This window comes from Xenopus tropicalis, chromosome 7, assembly GCF_000004195.4.
Source record: "Xenopus tropicalis strain Nigerian chromosome 7, UCB_Xtro_10.0, whole genome shotgun sequence".
NCBI classification, from domain to species: Eukaryota; Metazoa; Chordata; class Amphibia; order Anura; family Pipidae; genus Xenopus; species Xenopus tropicalis.
The window spans coordinates 90,155,177-90,168,925 of NC_030683.2; the positions used below are offsets into that span (position 1 = coordinate 90,155,177).

A 13,749-nucleotide genomic window follows, 5' to 3' on the forward strand; every position below is an offset into this window, starting at 1 on the left:
CCGACTTGACTACTGTAACCTGCTGCTAACCGGCCTCCCTAACTCCCATCTTTCCCCCCTACAGTCTATATTAAACACTGCTGCCAGAATTCTCCTCCTCTCATCCAGGAGAGTTCAGGCCCTTCCCCTGCTAAAGGCCTTATCGTGGCTTCCTGTTAAACAAAGAATAGTTTACAAACTCCTTCTCTTAACCTTCAAAGCCCTCCATTCCTCTGCTCCTCACTACATCTCTTCTCTTGTGTCTCCGTACGTTCCTGGCCGACTCCTTCGTTCCTCGCAGAGCAACCGTTTGGTTGCGCCCCCAACTACTACTGCTGTTTCCCGCCTTAAACCCTTCTGCCTTGCTGCCCCTTACATTTGGAATTCCCTCCCTGATTTCCTCCAGAGAGAATCCTCCCTCAGTCTTTTTAAAACTAAACTTAAAGACTACCTTTTGGAGCACTCACCCAGCACCTGATCTGGGAACTGGCACTTATACTGTCATGTCACCCACTGTGACCTACAGCACTTACATTTGCCCATTTGTGTCTGTTAGTTACCCCTCCAATATAGATTGTAAGCTCTACGGGGCAGGGACCTCCTTCATCTTGTGTTCCTGACTCTTATTGCAACTGTACCTTGTATTTATTTGTATTTATTGTTGTACTTTGTATTTATCCATTATCTTTAACCCCCTGTTTTGCATTAATGAATTCTACTGTACAGCGCTGCGTACATAAGTAGCGCTTTATAAATAAAGATATACATACATACATTTTCAGACTAAATTTTTTGTGTGCCACAATTTGTTGTGTGCGCTGGCCTCTAAATGTGTGTGCACAAACGCACAGCTTAGTGGGAACATTGCCCACAGATTTGACACTGTTGCAGTTGTTAGTGGTTGGCTGACTTCCTATAGAGACTGGCTATATGGAGGTATATTTTAAATTGTCTGCTGTGCTTATAAATAAGGCATCATTCTAGTGATGGGTTACTGCCTGACAAACTGAGAAATATAGGAAGATAAAAAGTATTGCTGAATTCAGCAGAGATACACATACAGCAGGTTATTCTGAGCAGATTACAGCCTTGCTGATGTCACAAACTTTATTTTACTTTGTCAGCAATTTGGAATGGAATGGAAAGGCACAAGTAGCAGCTGCTATTTAAGCACAAGTAAAATTAAAAAAAACATTATTTGGGACCAAAAACAGATCGTTTTACTTACTTTCAGTTTCCACATCATGGATACCAACTGATTTGGTGTATTTTACCAGGTCAGACAGGGCTCTTGACAGCTTCATGGTTTTCTTTTGTCTATTTATTCTGGTGAACAAACACATTCATCAAGATACATGAATAATCAAAGGCTGAATAATTCAGCTGCTGCCAGTCCAACTTACCTGCTATAATGTACTGAAGCTCTTGCTAAACTTCCCTGGCGGTCCAGGCTTTCGTCCCCTTCTTCTAAGCTTGAGCATTTTTTTATTTTTCCACCTTTTTTCTAAGTTGAGAGAGAAAGTGAGAGCTTTTTTTTCCTTTCAGAATAAAGGTTTAATTAGCTAATAATGCAGAATATTATATCTAAAATAGAAGGAAGCAAGACTGGAAGCAGGTACCATGGAACTTGTGAACTTGAAATACTCCACATGAAAAAACTCTATTTGATGATGCTAAATTATGAAATGTAATACTGGGAAATTTCTTTCTAATATGTTGTTTTTGGAAAAGTACAAGACTAAGGTAAACTAAAGCTTGAAAAGAAAAATATCTGAATCGTTCCACCCACTAGAAAAAAAAACATACAAAAAAGTACATAGCAAGTTTATTTAACCATATCACTAACCTTGTGCTTGGAAAAACTTCCTATCAAAGAACGACTGTGTCTTTTGTTGGGGCTCGGCTCTTCTCCAGACTCAGCTTCTTCCTCTGTTTTACTCTAAAAATAACATAACACTTATATTACTGCTTTTAATACACTTTTGTTACAAATGTTTTTAAAACACAAAGAACTGGTCAAAAACACAAACAAGGCATTGTATCCCAACATCATATTATGACAAGAAGCTAGAAATTCCAAGAAGTATCACTAGGGGGTGTTATGACATTAGACATGATCAAGATAGAACGATGTATTATTTTGTACTGCACCACCAAAGTCTTTCAAAAAGCAATTTTTTCTGTTTTCTTAGTGGTGCGGCTTTAGTTCAGATGTCAGACCAACAGTCTTCTATACAACCACGCTGGTCATTTTTATCTACAAAAGCTGCAGTATTGGTATGGTATGAGCATTATTAGATATTATGCTAGGCAAACCCAAGAGGCACTGCTGTATGTTATACTGTATATCTTTACAATTAATCTTAATGGATAGAGGATAGATTAATAGATAAACCTAATGTCAGTTTGTCACTATCGCAATGGCAGAGTTACACACCTACAACTACAGAAGCAGTTTCAGTTAGTCAATAAAATATAAAACTGTAACTACATTCTAAGTATTAGTTAGTGAAGACAGTGAGATACTACCCCTGTATATGCTCAGTACTAAACTAGTTATATTGCTTGATCATTGCTGCTAAACCAAAGCAGAGCATTAGACTATTTTATTACAAAATGTTGTGTATTTGCTGGCTTCATGTGATTTAACACACGGCTTTGCAATTAGCTGTGCAATGATTTTTTTTGCTCATGAACTTGGTGCATTTCTGTCTGCTGGGAGCAGTAATTGCCAATTTACTAGGCCCCAACTTGCTACATCTGTATTGATTTTTATGAAAATTTCATTATGCCTTGGTCAAAAAAAGAAAAGCATATTTTCAAAGGAATTTAATACAGATATGTTTAATTATGTTGGGATTGCAGTATACTGTGTACAGAGCTTAAATATGCTTGTATGTGCATCAGAGATGCTCCAACATTTCAACTGTTTCATAAAATCACACTTTAGAATTTGTATAATAAGAATTAATTTAAGGACCCTAAATATCCATGTAAGTGTGGGTTCCAAGAATTAACATTGTCATGCTGCATGAGACTGTTACATTCCCACCTCTTTTGCCAGAACTCATAAGCTGAGTGTCTGACTATCTTGTAAGTCATATCAATTAACTAATAATTTAAAAGTGACTACCCATGAACATATAAAAAAAAAGTACTATGCCCAGACAGGTACAGATTATTATTATTATGATTTATTTATAAAGCGCCAACATACTCCGCAGCGCTGTACATTGGACATACAGAGTAACATATAAAGCAATCAATAACCGATACAAGAGGTGAAGAGAGCCCTATGAAGCTGGTGCTGTTAATGCGCAGAGCAAACCATTCATTTCAGTGACACAATTATTTAACTGGGTGCAGCTTTTCATTGGGAAACTTATGATTATACATGAATATAATGATGTTTCTAGCTTTCGGGGTGGATAAGCCTCTCTAAATCTTCATTATTCTCTGCCTAGTCTGCCTAGACACATTGAAGTTTATGGGGTGAAAGGGTGGTCTGGTAGTTTTTAAAAGTAAATAATTCCAAATGAATTAATTTCTGAAGAATGAAAATAACTTGTATCATTCAACACATGTAAGAGAACATTTAACATCTCAAACTAGATGTTAAATGTTAGATTTAGTTAGATGTTTAAGGATATATTTCAACCAGACTGGCGAGATTTTTTTTTTATAATATATATATTTTTTTATATAATTTATAATGGGCAATCAAAAACAATACTGCAAGAAAGCCTTTGAAAAACATATGCTGATAAGCACAGAGTGATTGACAGGTATTCCCAACAAGAACAGCTACAGATCCTCAGTTCCCTTGAGCTGATCAAGCCTAATGGATAAGACGTCTATCTGAGCTATATTTGTGGAAGTAGAAAGGAAGAATTAATTTGGCATTCAGGAAAAACAAGTCCAAACAAAGCCTGGCTGTTAAATAATTTTATACTGAAGGTCATATCAGGTTATAAAACGGATATTAGTCCCCTGGGAAGCCTGTAATGGGTATTTTAGCCTTGGCATTCAGACAGAACATGCCCATATAAGAATAATAATATGTAGTGTGCCAGTTCAATGCCAAAACATTTTTTCAAACAGTTATTCTTGATAAATAATACATGAGTGATCTCTGCTCCTGTCTATCTATGAATGAAAGATATGATGTGACTGAAATGATAAATAATGGATCATAAAAATCAAGCTTGGTTTAAATATGTTTGTTGGGTGGTTGTTCCAAGCGGTTAAAAGCAATGCAGAAATACCTTGAGATACACAGAGACACAGTCAACATTTTCTCTGAATTTCTTTAATGGGGATAGAAAATAAATATTGTAGAGACGGAGAACTGAAGGAAAGCTTGAATACTTGAAATGGGAACCGAGCCAAAGGCATATGGATCTCAAGCAGTGGCTGGCAATGATGGAACCAAAAGGTCCTAAATAAAGATATTTTACTACACTTAAAATCTGACTCTAATTACATGTTGCACGAACAATGTTACTGTGTCTGATTCCATCAATGGTGAACTATATATCTATCCAATTCTGATTTACCTGTCAAACGTTTGGCACTACTACAGGAACTTTGCATTCTACAGGAAATGTTGGCAGTCAGCTGGTACCCAAATAGGCCCACTGTTGACACTGAAGCTACTTATTGTAGTCTAAAAGGTTTAGAATAACATAAAAAATATGTTCCTTAAGCCAATGCTACAGGGGTTCTAACTGTCTCATTTATAAAATGTCTGTGTGAGAATGTTACTATGTAAATCCATACAGTATTTGTATAGATCTAAGCAGGTATCATGCTCCATGTACAAGTTATACTTTGAGGACCACTTAAATAATGTAAAGGGCTATAAATTATGCTTATAGTATACATATATATCTTTTCGGAATTAAGCATTTAACGCTGTTGTAAAAGTTTTACTGCTATTTTATACATCTATGACTGACCATATTCTCTAGAGAATAAATACAAATCTACTCCATAGCAGCTTCTAGCATACAGATAAGAGTCTAAAGAACATAATTAATGCCTTAATTAATCTTTTTCAACTCCAGAGCACTCGGTAACAACCTTTGCTTCATCTTTTCATTAAATTGCAGGCATCTGCTTCAGCTTTGTATGTTTTATCCCATGTTCCTAGGAGGAGTTAACATTAAATCCTCAGGGCAGCTGTTCTTTGCAGTCGTACTCCACTTGCATAAGAAAGCGAGAATGACACTTTAGATGCTGACTGTATAATGGAGGAATAACCTGGTGGCTGCTGCACTACATGTCTGCTAGAGGATGCTGGGAGTTCTAGTGCCTAGCATTAAAGTGCCAATCAATCATCAGTTTTTAGAAAAACTACCTAGGCAATATTTTCGAAATGTACTGAATATTAGCCAAATATGTTATATAAAAATGGCAGTAGCGTCGCCTGTCTGAACCTGACTGTTTCCTGAATCTATTTCTTTGCTATAATGTGTCTATTACTTTCTTTGATTATTTCTATGCTTTTTTCTAACACATATATGCAGCACTCTACAGGGATTGTTTATCATCCACATCAGTCCATGTCCCAGTGGAGCTTACAATCTACAGTCCCTGTCATTATCACACGCACTGTGGTTAATTTAATCAGAAGTCAGTTTACCTGCCTGTAGGTTTTATGCACTATTTTAAGTGGATTCAACATTATTAAATAACTTCTTTTGCACTTCTCAGCACGGTGTTGTTCAATGTTACACCTTATGGCTATGGCACACGTGGCATTTAAAGTAAAGTCTTTGTTTTGATATATCAAGAATTGCCACAGCTTGGTTTCTAATGACAGCAGTAGAAAACAATGCATAAGCCTCTGGCCTCCAAGTATCTCCCAAAAACTCACTGGCAAGGCTCACCATTATAGAATAGATAGACAGCAGAATATAAAAGTATAAAAGTAGGCTAGAAAATGTAATTAAAAAATTAAAAGGATGACGAGTGCTTTAATATTGCCTATTGGGCTTGTATCACATTAGTTCAACACTTAATTCAGCAACATTTTTAAACTAATGAATGAGAGAATAAGGCAAGAATCAATCAAACAGACAATTAACCAAGGAATGTGCTGAATACTCCAAAAAATATAAAGTCTGCCAAATTAAAAATTAATTTGATTATTTGGATAATTTTGAAACAAAGATCTGTTTAGAACAAGAATATCACATATCATTAATACAAAAGTAATTCTACTTAGGACCCCCCTCCTCAACCACATTACCCATGTTACCATAAGTGGCCTCTGTTTCCAAGTATCGGAGAGCCCAATGTAGAGCTACATAGCAGAGGTTGGCAGCAGTCATATTTGGCTGCATCACAGCCAATCAAGTCCTGACCTTTTACAGCTTTCAAAACCTGATGACCACTGACCATGATTATTTAGTTTCAAATGTTTGGGTAGCCGCCTGTATTCGTTTCAATATACTATATACAAGTGGACTTCTATGGTCAGCCTTCTAGCTTGATCCTAATTAGCTAAGTGTTCATGAAGATCCTGGAAAGCATTTTAAAACCAAAGACCAGAGAGAATGATAGATAATGGTTTGTGAAAAATAGGGCTGGGAGTCATAAGTAATACTATTGTTCGGTTTTGGTTTCAGTTTCGGTTTCAGTTTCAGGCAGGAGGCTGGAGAAAGAGAAAAGGATGGCCTTTTTAGATGTATTGCATCTGCAGGTCAGTCGGTCACAGGAGGAGGTATTCATTAGTACCTTGTTAGCAGATGCAGTCCATACATTCTTCTTTATTAAGCTTCATTCAAAGTGAGACTTTAGAATTTTTTTTTTCATTAATTGTAATTAATTATTATACTTCAACCTTTGTAATGACTCTTGATGGCTACAATATTAGGAGTGCAAGGAGAATGCTTTACCTCAGGGGTCCCCAACCTTTCTTATTCGTGAGCCACAGTCAAATGTAAAAAGTCTTGGAGAGCAACACAGGCAGCATAAAAGTTCATGGAGGTGCCAAATAAGGGCTAAGATTGGCTATTAGGTAGCCTCTATGCACACTGTCAGCTTACAGGGGGCTTTATTTGGTAGTAAATCTTGTTTTTATTCAACCAAAACTTGCCACCAAGTCAGGAATTCAAAAATAACCACTTGGTTTGGGGACACTGAGAGCAACATCCAAGGGGTTGGTGAGCAACATGTTGCCCCTGAGCCACTGGTTGGGGATCACTGCTTTACCTTATTCATTTTGTGTTTCTTTGCTAAGACACAAATGGCATGTGCTTTGACTTAGTAAGGTGGCTTTGGCTTTTCAATAAAAGTCTAATCATCAAAACCCTTAAAGGAACAGTAACACCAAAAAATGAAAGTGTATAAAAGTAATTACAATATAATGTAGTGTTACCCTGCACTGGTACAACTGGTGTGTTTTCCTCAGAAAGACTACTATAGTTTATATAAGTAAGCTGCTGTGTAGCCATGGGGGCAGCCATTCAAAGGAGAAAAGGCACAGGTTACTTAGCAGATAACAGATAAACCCCCATTATATGGGGCTTATCTACTAGTTATCTGCTATGTAACCTGTGCCTTTTCTCCTTTTTTCCAGCTTAAATGGCTGCCCCCATGGCTACACAGCAGATTATTTATATAGTAGCTTTTCTGTAGCAAAAACACCAATTTTTTGCAGAGCAACAGCACATTATATTTTAATTACTTTAAAACACGTTAATTTTTTGATGTTACTGTTCCTTTAACCACTCTTAAAAAAAAGTTTCTGTCAAAGTGAATAAAAAGTACAGAGCACTAAACAGTATTTATTTCACTATGAAATTTTGCTCATGGGATAGGGTAATTGGCAGGTCACACCGTAGAATGCAATTAGCATGAATGTTATGTATGAAGTGCAACTTTAAAGGGGGTAAATAGAGGTTTTTAAAGGGGCAATTCAGCTTTTAATAAACTGTTAGTATGATATAAAGATCAAATTTGAATTGGTCTTCATATTTTTTGAATTTATTTAGCTTTTCTTTCAGCAGCTCTCCAGTTTGAAATTTGTGCTTGGTGGGGTCCAATTCACCCTCAAAACCAGGGATTGGTTTGAATTGGAGACTTGTGCTTAAATCATTTAAACAATTCTACTTTCTGGTTTGTACGAACACAACCAAAGTAAATGAACAGGATAATGAGAAGCTCTTGGGTCAGGGGCAACGACATGGGGAGATTTAACGCCTACGTTAAAAATTTGCTACTGCAGGCAACAAATTTTCCAGAAAATGCCTTGGCATTCACTAATGTTGTAACTGACGTAAGTAATTACATTACTTGTGGTGAATCGGCTTAATCATGGGAAAGTGCGAACGCAATGCAAACAAGTAATTTACTTGCGGCGATTACAGTGTTAGCAAAGGGCATGAATTTTTAACGTGGGCACCAAATATCACCATGTGTCATTGCCCTAAATGTATCCATTCTGCCAGCTAAAAGCTTGAGATAAGGAGCAGCTTGTTATACAGAGGGGGCTAGTCAGCGGACTGCTGATTTGATTGTGCTAATAAAACCAGGAAGTAGAAGGTGTCTTTACTTTTAAGTTCAGATTTGACCTTTTTTTGTGCAAGAAAATGTATATATTTACATAACAGACAAATCATATATTCAGCACAAGCCCTATTCATTTAACTAATGTTGAAAATTGTTCACTACTGAATTGCTTCTCAGAATTTTGTGGATAATTTTCACTCTCAGATATGCATCTTTGTGTTTAACGCTGTGGAAATTGTGATTACAATAACAAAAGGGGTAATTGAAATGGGAGAACCCATTGCTAATAATAATGCATGCATAAATGTAATTTCCATTTTTGTAAACAATCAATTATGCTTTTTCTGGGGACTTTGCTTTTGTGTTGCTGCAAGCGCCTCTTGGCAGATGACAGCAACTCCCTGTAGACAGTGAACATCTATTTGAAAAGGAAAAATCATTAAAAAATTGATCAGTGCAGTTTTAGCTCTGAGCTGCAATAACTTTTTGATCAGACATAGCTGCTTTCACCCGCGGCAGGAGGGAACCCAACAAAATATTTCTCTGTTCTGACGACTTTTCTTCCTATTTGTACCGAGTTCCTTTTGAGATCGTTTTTAACCTTGTAATAAAATTTAGGTAAACCAGCGTATTTTTTAAATCCCCCTATCCCCCATAAGGGCCCAACTGCAAGTGAAACTGCATTTATTTTGCATTTTAAATAACTCAACTCTTCTCTGTTTTAGTAAAATGCTGCATTTAAGGAAAAACAAAACTGTCAATAAGACACCGCAGTGGGATAATTTGCTTCAGTGCAGCAGTGAAGGAGTTCAGCATTATGCAACCTTAAATTACTCTTGCCTCATTACCATGAGCTGGGATCCTACAGCCCCACTATATAAGCTCGGGAGAGACTCAGCCAGTTCTAATTTGGAATACACTGGAATGAAGCCATAAGCTGCCCCTAGTAAGATGCCTTTGGCTATGTATCTCATTTGCAACTCATTTCCAGCACTGAGACTCTTTAGAACACATTTGTTAGACATAAGAGGTTTACATGAAAAAACACATAGATGATGCATATTATCATGCACACAAGTTTAAATATACAATCAGTTTGTAATACAGATTGAGGTGGTTTCATTTGTAGTGAATTGTTTTCCCTTTCGAAGCAAAGCATTTGGCTGGGTGATGCCTGTGGGCACTTCTCTCTCTCCTGGAATATATATATTGCTTTTCAGACAAGCAAAAGCTAGCATAGAAAAATAAACAATTATTATATCACAGCAATACCATAAAGAGACAGGTTAAAGGCCAGGAAATGGGAAAGCCATTGGCAAATATTGATGTCATTAAGGCAGGTTAATGAATTTCTTACTGTTATGGGGAAACCAAATCCCAAAATCCTCAATATGCTATAAAATAAAATAATATTTCTTTGCCCCAATTATTTTAGGAAAAGGTCCTTTTTTAGATCTTGTAACCATTAATAAAGCTGAATTAATGTCCAGCATTAGTGTTGGTGAGCATTTAGGGAATAGTGATCATAACCTGGTCTCCACAAAGATTAGTTTGCAGAGAGTTGTATAAAGGAGAAGCAAAGGCCCTATATTTTAGATATGTAAACTTTAGAATGATGTGCACATGTATTAAATTATGTAAAACTGTACCAGAAGACCATACATTCATTCTTCATTGTATAATGCTGAGGAGAGCCTACCCCCACAACTTTACATGGTTCTTCCTGCTTCACATGAAACAAAGATGTTGATCTCTTAAATCCTCACTGGAAAACCCTGCATCTCATATTTATAGCACAGATTTATTTGGGCTCGTTGCCCAAGTTTGCCTACTATTAGAGGCTGACAATCAGTTCATCAACAGTCACCTTTAAAAGGCATGGTTGTATTTATATCCAAATGTGAAATGGGACTAAAGATCCCTCCCTCTCAGAAACACTTTAGACCAGTGGCCAAACAAGTAGATTAGTTCTGTTTGGCTACATGGATAACCAAAAAAAAAACCCACTATACTAATGTTTAGACCTGGACTGATCTATTAGATAGCCCAATGATCATCCTATAAAAGGCTAGCTTAAGACTATATACCACAGCAAAGCAATGTGGCACTAAGCAAATAGAAAACACTGCTTAAAAACACTGTAAATGTTTCATATATGAAAGTCAACAGCCCAACAGATATCCCATTGTCATTAAAGCAGGCAGAATGATAAACACCATAAGGTTTCAGGCCACTTTTCTAAAAGCTAAAATGTGAGAAACATTCCAGCTAAATAATTTTTTTGTGTGCTAGCAGTGGGTATGAAGCACTATGGCTGTAGATTTCCTCATACAGCATAATCAGCCGTAACTTTGTCGATCACACATCATTAACTGTCAAGAATAAAGGATGAGAAAAGTCTGCCTTTCCATTATCACAACATTATCAGCCTCTCTAGGGTAAGGTGATTCTAAATGCATTTCATTGCCTGGCTAAAATGCTTAATTGAAGCAAAGGCTTCAGAAGGAAGGGCAATGTTGAGAACATCATACAATATCAGATATAGGGACACAGTCAAATCTTGATTCAGTTCCAGATCTTCCTAAACACTACAATGGCATTTTCCGTGATAAACCATGAGATAAGTCTTCCTCCTCAAATTGAATCTGACTGGATGATGAAAAATAGCATGAATTCAAATATAATTTAAGAAAACACAAAGTTGAGAAAATAATAATCTGTCAGTCAGTGTGCATGTGTGTATATGTATAGAAAGGAGGCAAAAGGTAGGGTGTGGCCTAAACTTTAGAAATAAACCTTGTCATATAAATTAAGGAAAATGGGTTCTGCCTATTATTGCATTGCACATATAGGGCTAGAAGGAATTTAGTTCTATTCTAACTCGCAGTTATTCCACTGGAATTATGGGTTCCTTCCTATGTGTGATACCAGAAGCCCAAGGCAACACTGGCCAAACAAGATCTTAATAGTGGCATATTGCATGATCTGGCTGTAAACATGTATGTGGCAGTAGAAAATAATACTTTGCCCCTAGTGAGATTTTTGACTACAGAAGGTAATGATCTGGCTTTTCCCGTAGGGCCATAAGGCAAACAAGCAGGTGATGGAAACTGGAGGAAGATGCAGCACTTGTCACTTTCCAGGCATCAACTTTTTCACTTTTGCATAAACTGACAGATATAATGGGCTTGCTGTCAAAACTGCTGCCCAAGGGCCCCACAGATATAGCAATTAGTAATGAGTGAATCTGTCCCATTTTGCAGAAAATTTGCAAAACTGCTAAAAAATTGAATGGGCTACAATTTTTTCTTACATGCGTGACTTTTTAGGCAACAAATTTTCTACCATGCAACAGTTTTTTCGTACATGCATGACTTTTTTTATGCGTGCAACTTTTTTTCCTCATTTCAAATGCATCAAAGTCAATTAGCGAATTTGTCGCTAAAGGAAAAAATTTCACTGTGAATCCATGCCTGCCGTAAAAATTGGCTAATCATTAATAGCAATGGTCAGGCAGTAAAGTATAAATTGTACAGCTATGTTGACATTATGTACAAGTTATACCTTTTTAGTTGCTTATTTGGAGGAAATAAATACACACCCTCAATAACATATTTAGGGGGTTATGGTTTGCCCAGGAGCAGTAACCCATAGCAACCAAACAACTAGAAGCATTTACTGGTCATGTGTTTAAAAGCAAACATCTTATTGTTTGCTCTGGGTTACTGCTCCTGTGCAAACCTTATTACATATGGGGGTTAGACTTTTAAAAGAGCATTAGTTAAGGCTTTATGGGAATACATACACTGACTTCACCAAATAAAAGCATTAGTGCACATAGGATATGTACTGTTTATATAAACAGAGCGAGACAAAAACTTCTGAGATTTAATTAAAAACTTCCCTAGATGTAATCAGTGCAATGGGAGAAAGAATATTAAACAAAACCAGATCAAGCATGAATAATTAATGCACTGTAAAGAGACGCAGGGAAGAGACACACAAATTCACTAACCCACTGAAGGTATTTAAATATTAAAAGTATTATAACGGTAAAATAAGCGTTCCTGTTAGCACAAGCAATAAAGAGCACTGCAGACGGTGCAGGAAGGTCACATGGAAGTTTCTGTGTATTCCTGATGACAACATACATGTAAATAACATGTTAGACCCATGTAAAATGACCCAGTATTAATAAGGTCAGAAAGCAAGCCCTTAGTCAGATCTATAGTAGTGATTAGCCCTGCTTACAGAGCACAAAGAGCACAAGATGTTAATGCATTTTTAAGAATTCATGAAGCTACAAAAGACAGAGCAATCACATTTCCTTAAACTCTCCATTAAGTCAGAGGACTGGATTTCTCTACTTCATTACCACAGCTATTATTTAATTTGCAAACAACAGACTACAGCAAAAGCAGTGGGAAACAATACAGCTTCAGTGATTTAGCAAAGGGAATAAGGCTAACTATACAGTATGAGGAACCCGTCACCAGCAACAAGGGATATGCTGAGTGGCCATAGCAAATGTGAACAGACAATACGTATTTATCATGATTAAGAGAAAAGCCAGAGAAAGTAATTAGCACGTTAGCCTAAACTTGCTGTAAAGCGCAAGCCTAAATTAGCTCTAAAGAACGCAGATATAAATCTAATTATATTTTAAGATTAACTGTGACGATAGGACTTCCAGCTGCATCCACCACTGCTCCGGCAGTGCAAGGAAGGCCTTTCTTAAAGGGAACATATGACAGCTAAGCAGCATAGCTGCCAAGGGAGTCATTCAGGCATTTAAGTACACTAGCCTGGAACAAAATTTAGCATGACATTTTGCTGTAGCACTGGCATTTTACTAAAATGAAAGAACCATCTCACATAAAATATCAACAGTGTTAGTGGAATTCACAAGCCATTAATAAATAGTTACTAGTTACTACTATAAAATACAAGGAAAGTCATTTTATCTTTAACCTTATACTGTAGGGAATGCAATGCATGACACCGAGCAACAGAATATATAAAAACCCTTTTTCTCTTACCAAAGCCCTTTCCCCTTTAGATCCAGAGCTGCATTTCTGGAAGAAAACATACATACACATATAAGATATACAATTTCATTTTACACTAATACACAATTTAATTATTTAAAACATAATATATCAATTTGTCTAAAAAGACTTGGGCCATGCTAATTAAGTGTAGATGGTCAAACTTGTTGTCCCTTATGTTCCAAAGCAATAGATGTAATTATTA

General features: G+C 36.6%; 1 protein-coding gene across 5 annotated transcripts in view; it reads right to left on the reverse strand.

The window, feature by feature from the left end:
- The window catches only part of plch2 (phospholipase C eta 2), a 365,570-nt gene that overhangs the window by 33,517 nt on the left and 318,304 nt on the right, over positions 1 to 13,749 (reverse strand). For all 5 annotated transcript variants that reach the window (XM_031905491.1, XM_031905490.1, XM_031905492.1 and 2 more), the window contains 4 exons: positions 13,536 to 13,571; positions 1,826 to 1,918; positions 1,383 to 1,483; positions 1,208 to 1,305 (listed from right to left, as the gene is read on the reverse strand). In XM_031905491.1, coding sequence (XP_031761351.1) covers positions 1,208 to 1,305; positions 1,383 to 1,483; positions 1,826 to 1,918; positions 13,536 to 13,571 — 328 coding nt within the window. The remainder of the gene's footprint in view (positions 1 to 1,207; positions 1,306 to 1,382; positions 1,484 to 1,825; positions 1,919 to 13,535; positions 13,572 to 13,749) is intronic.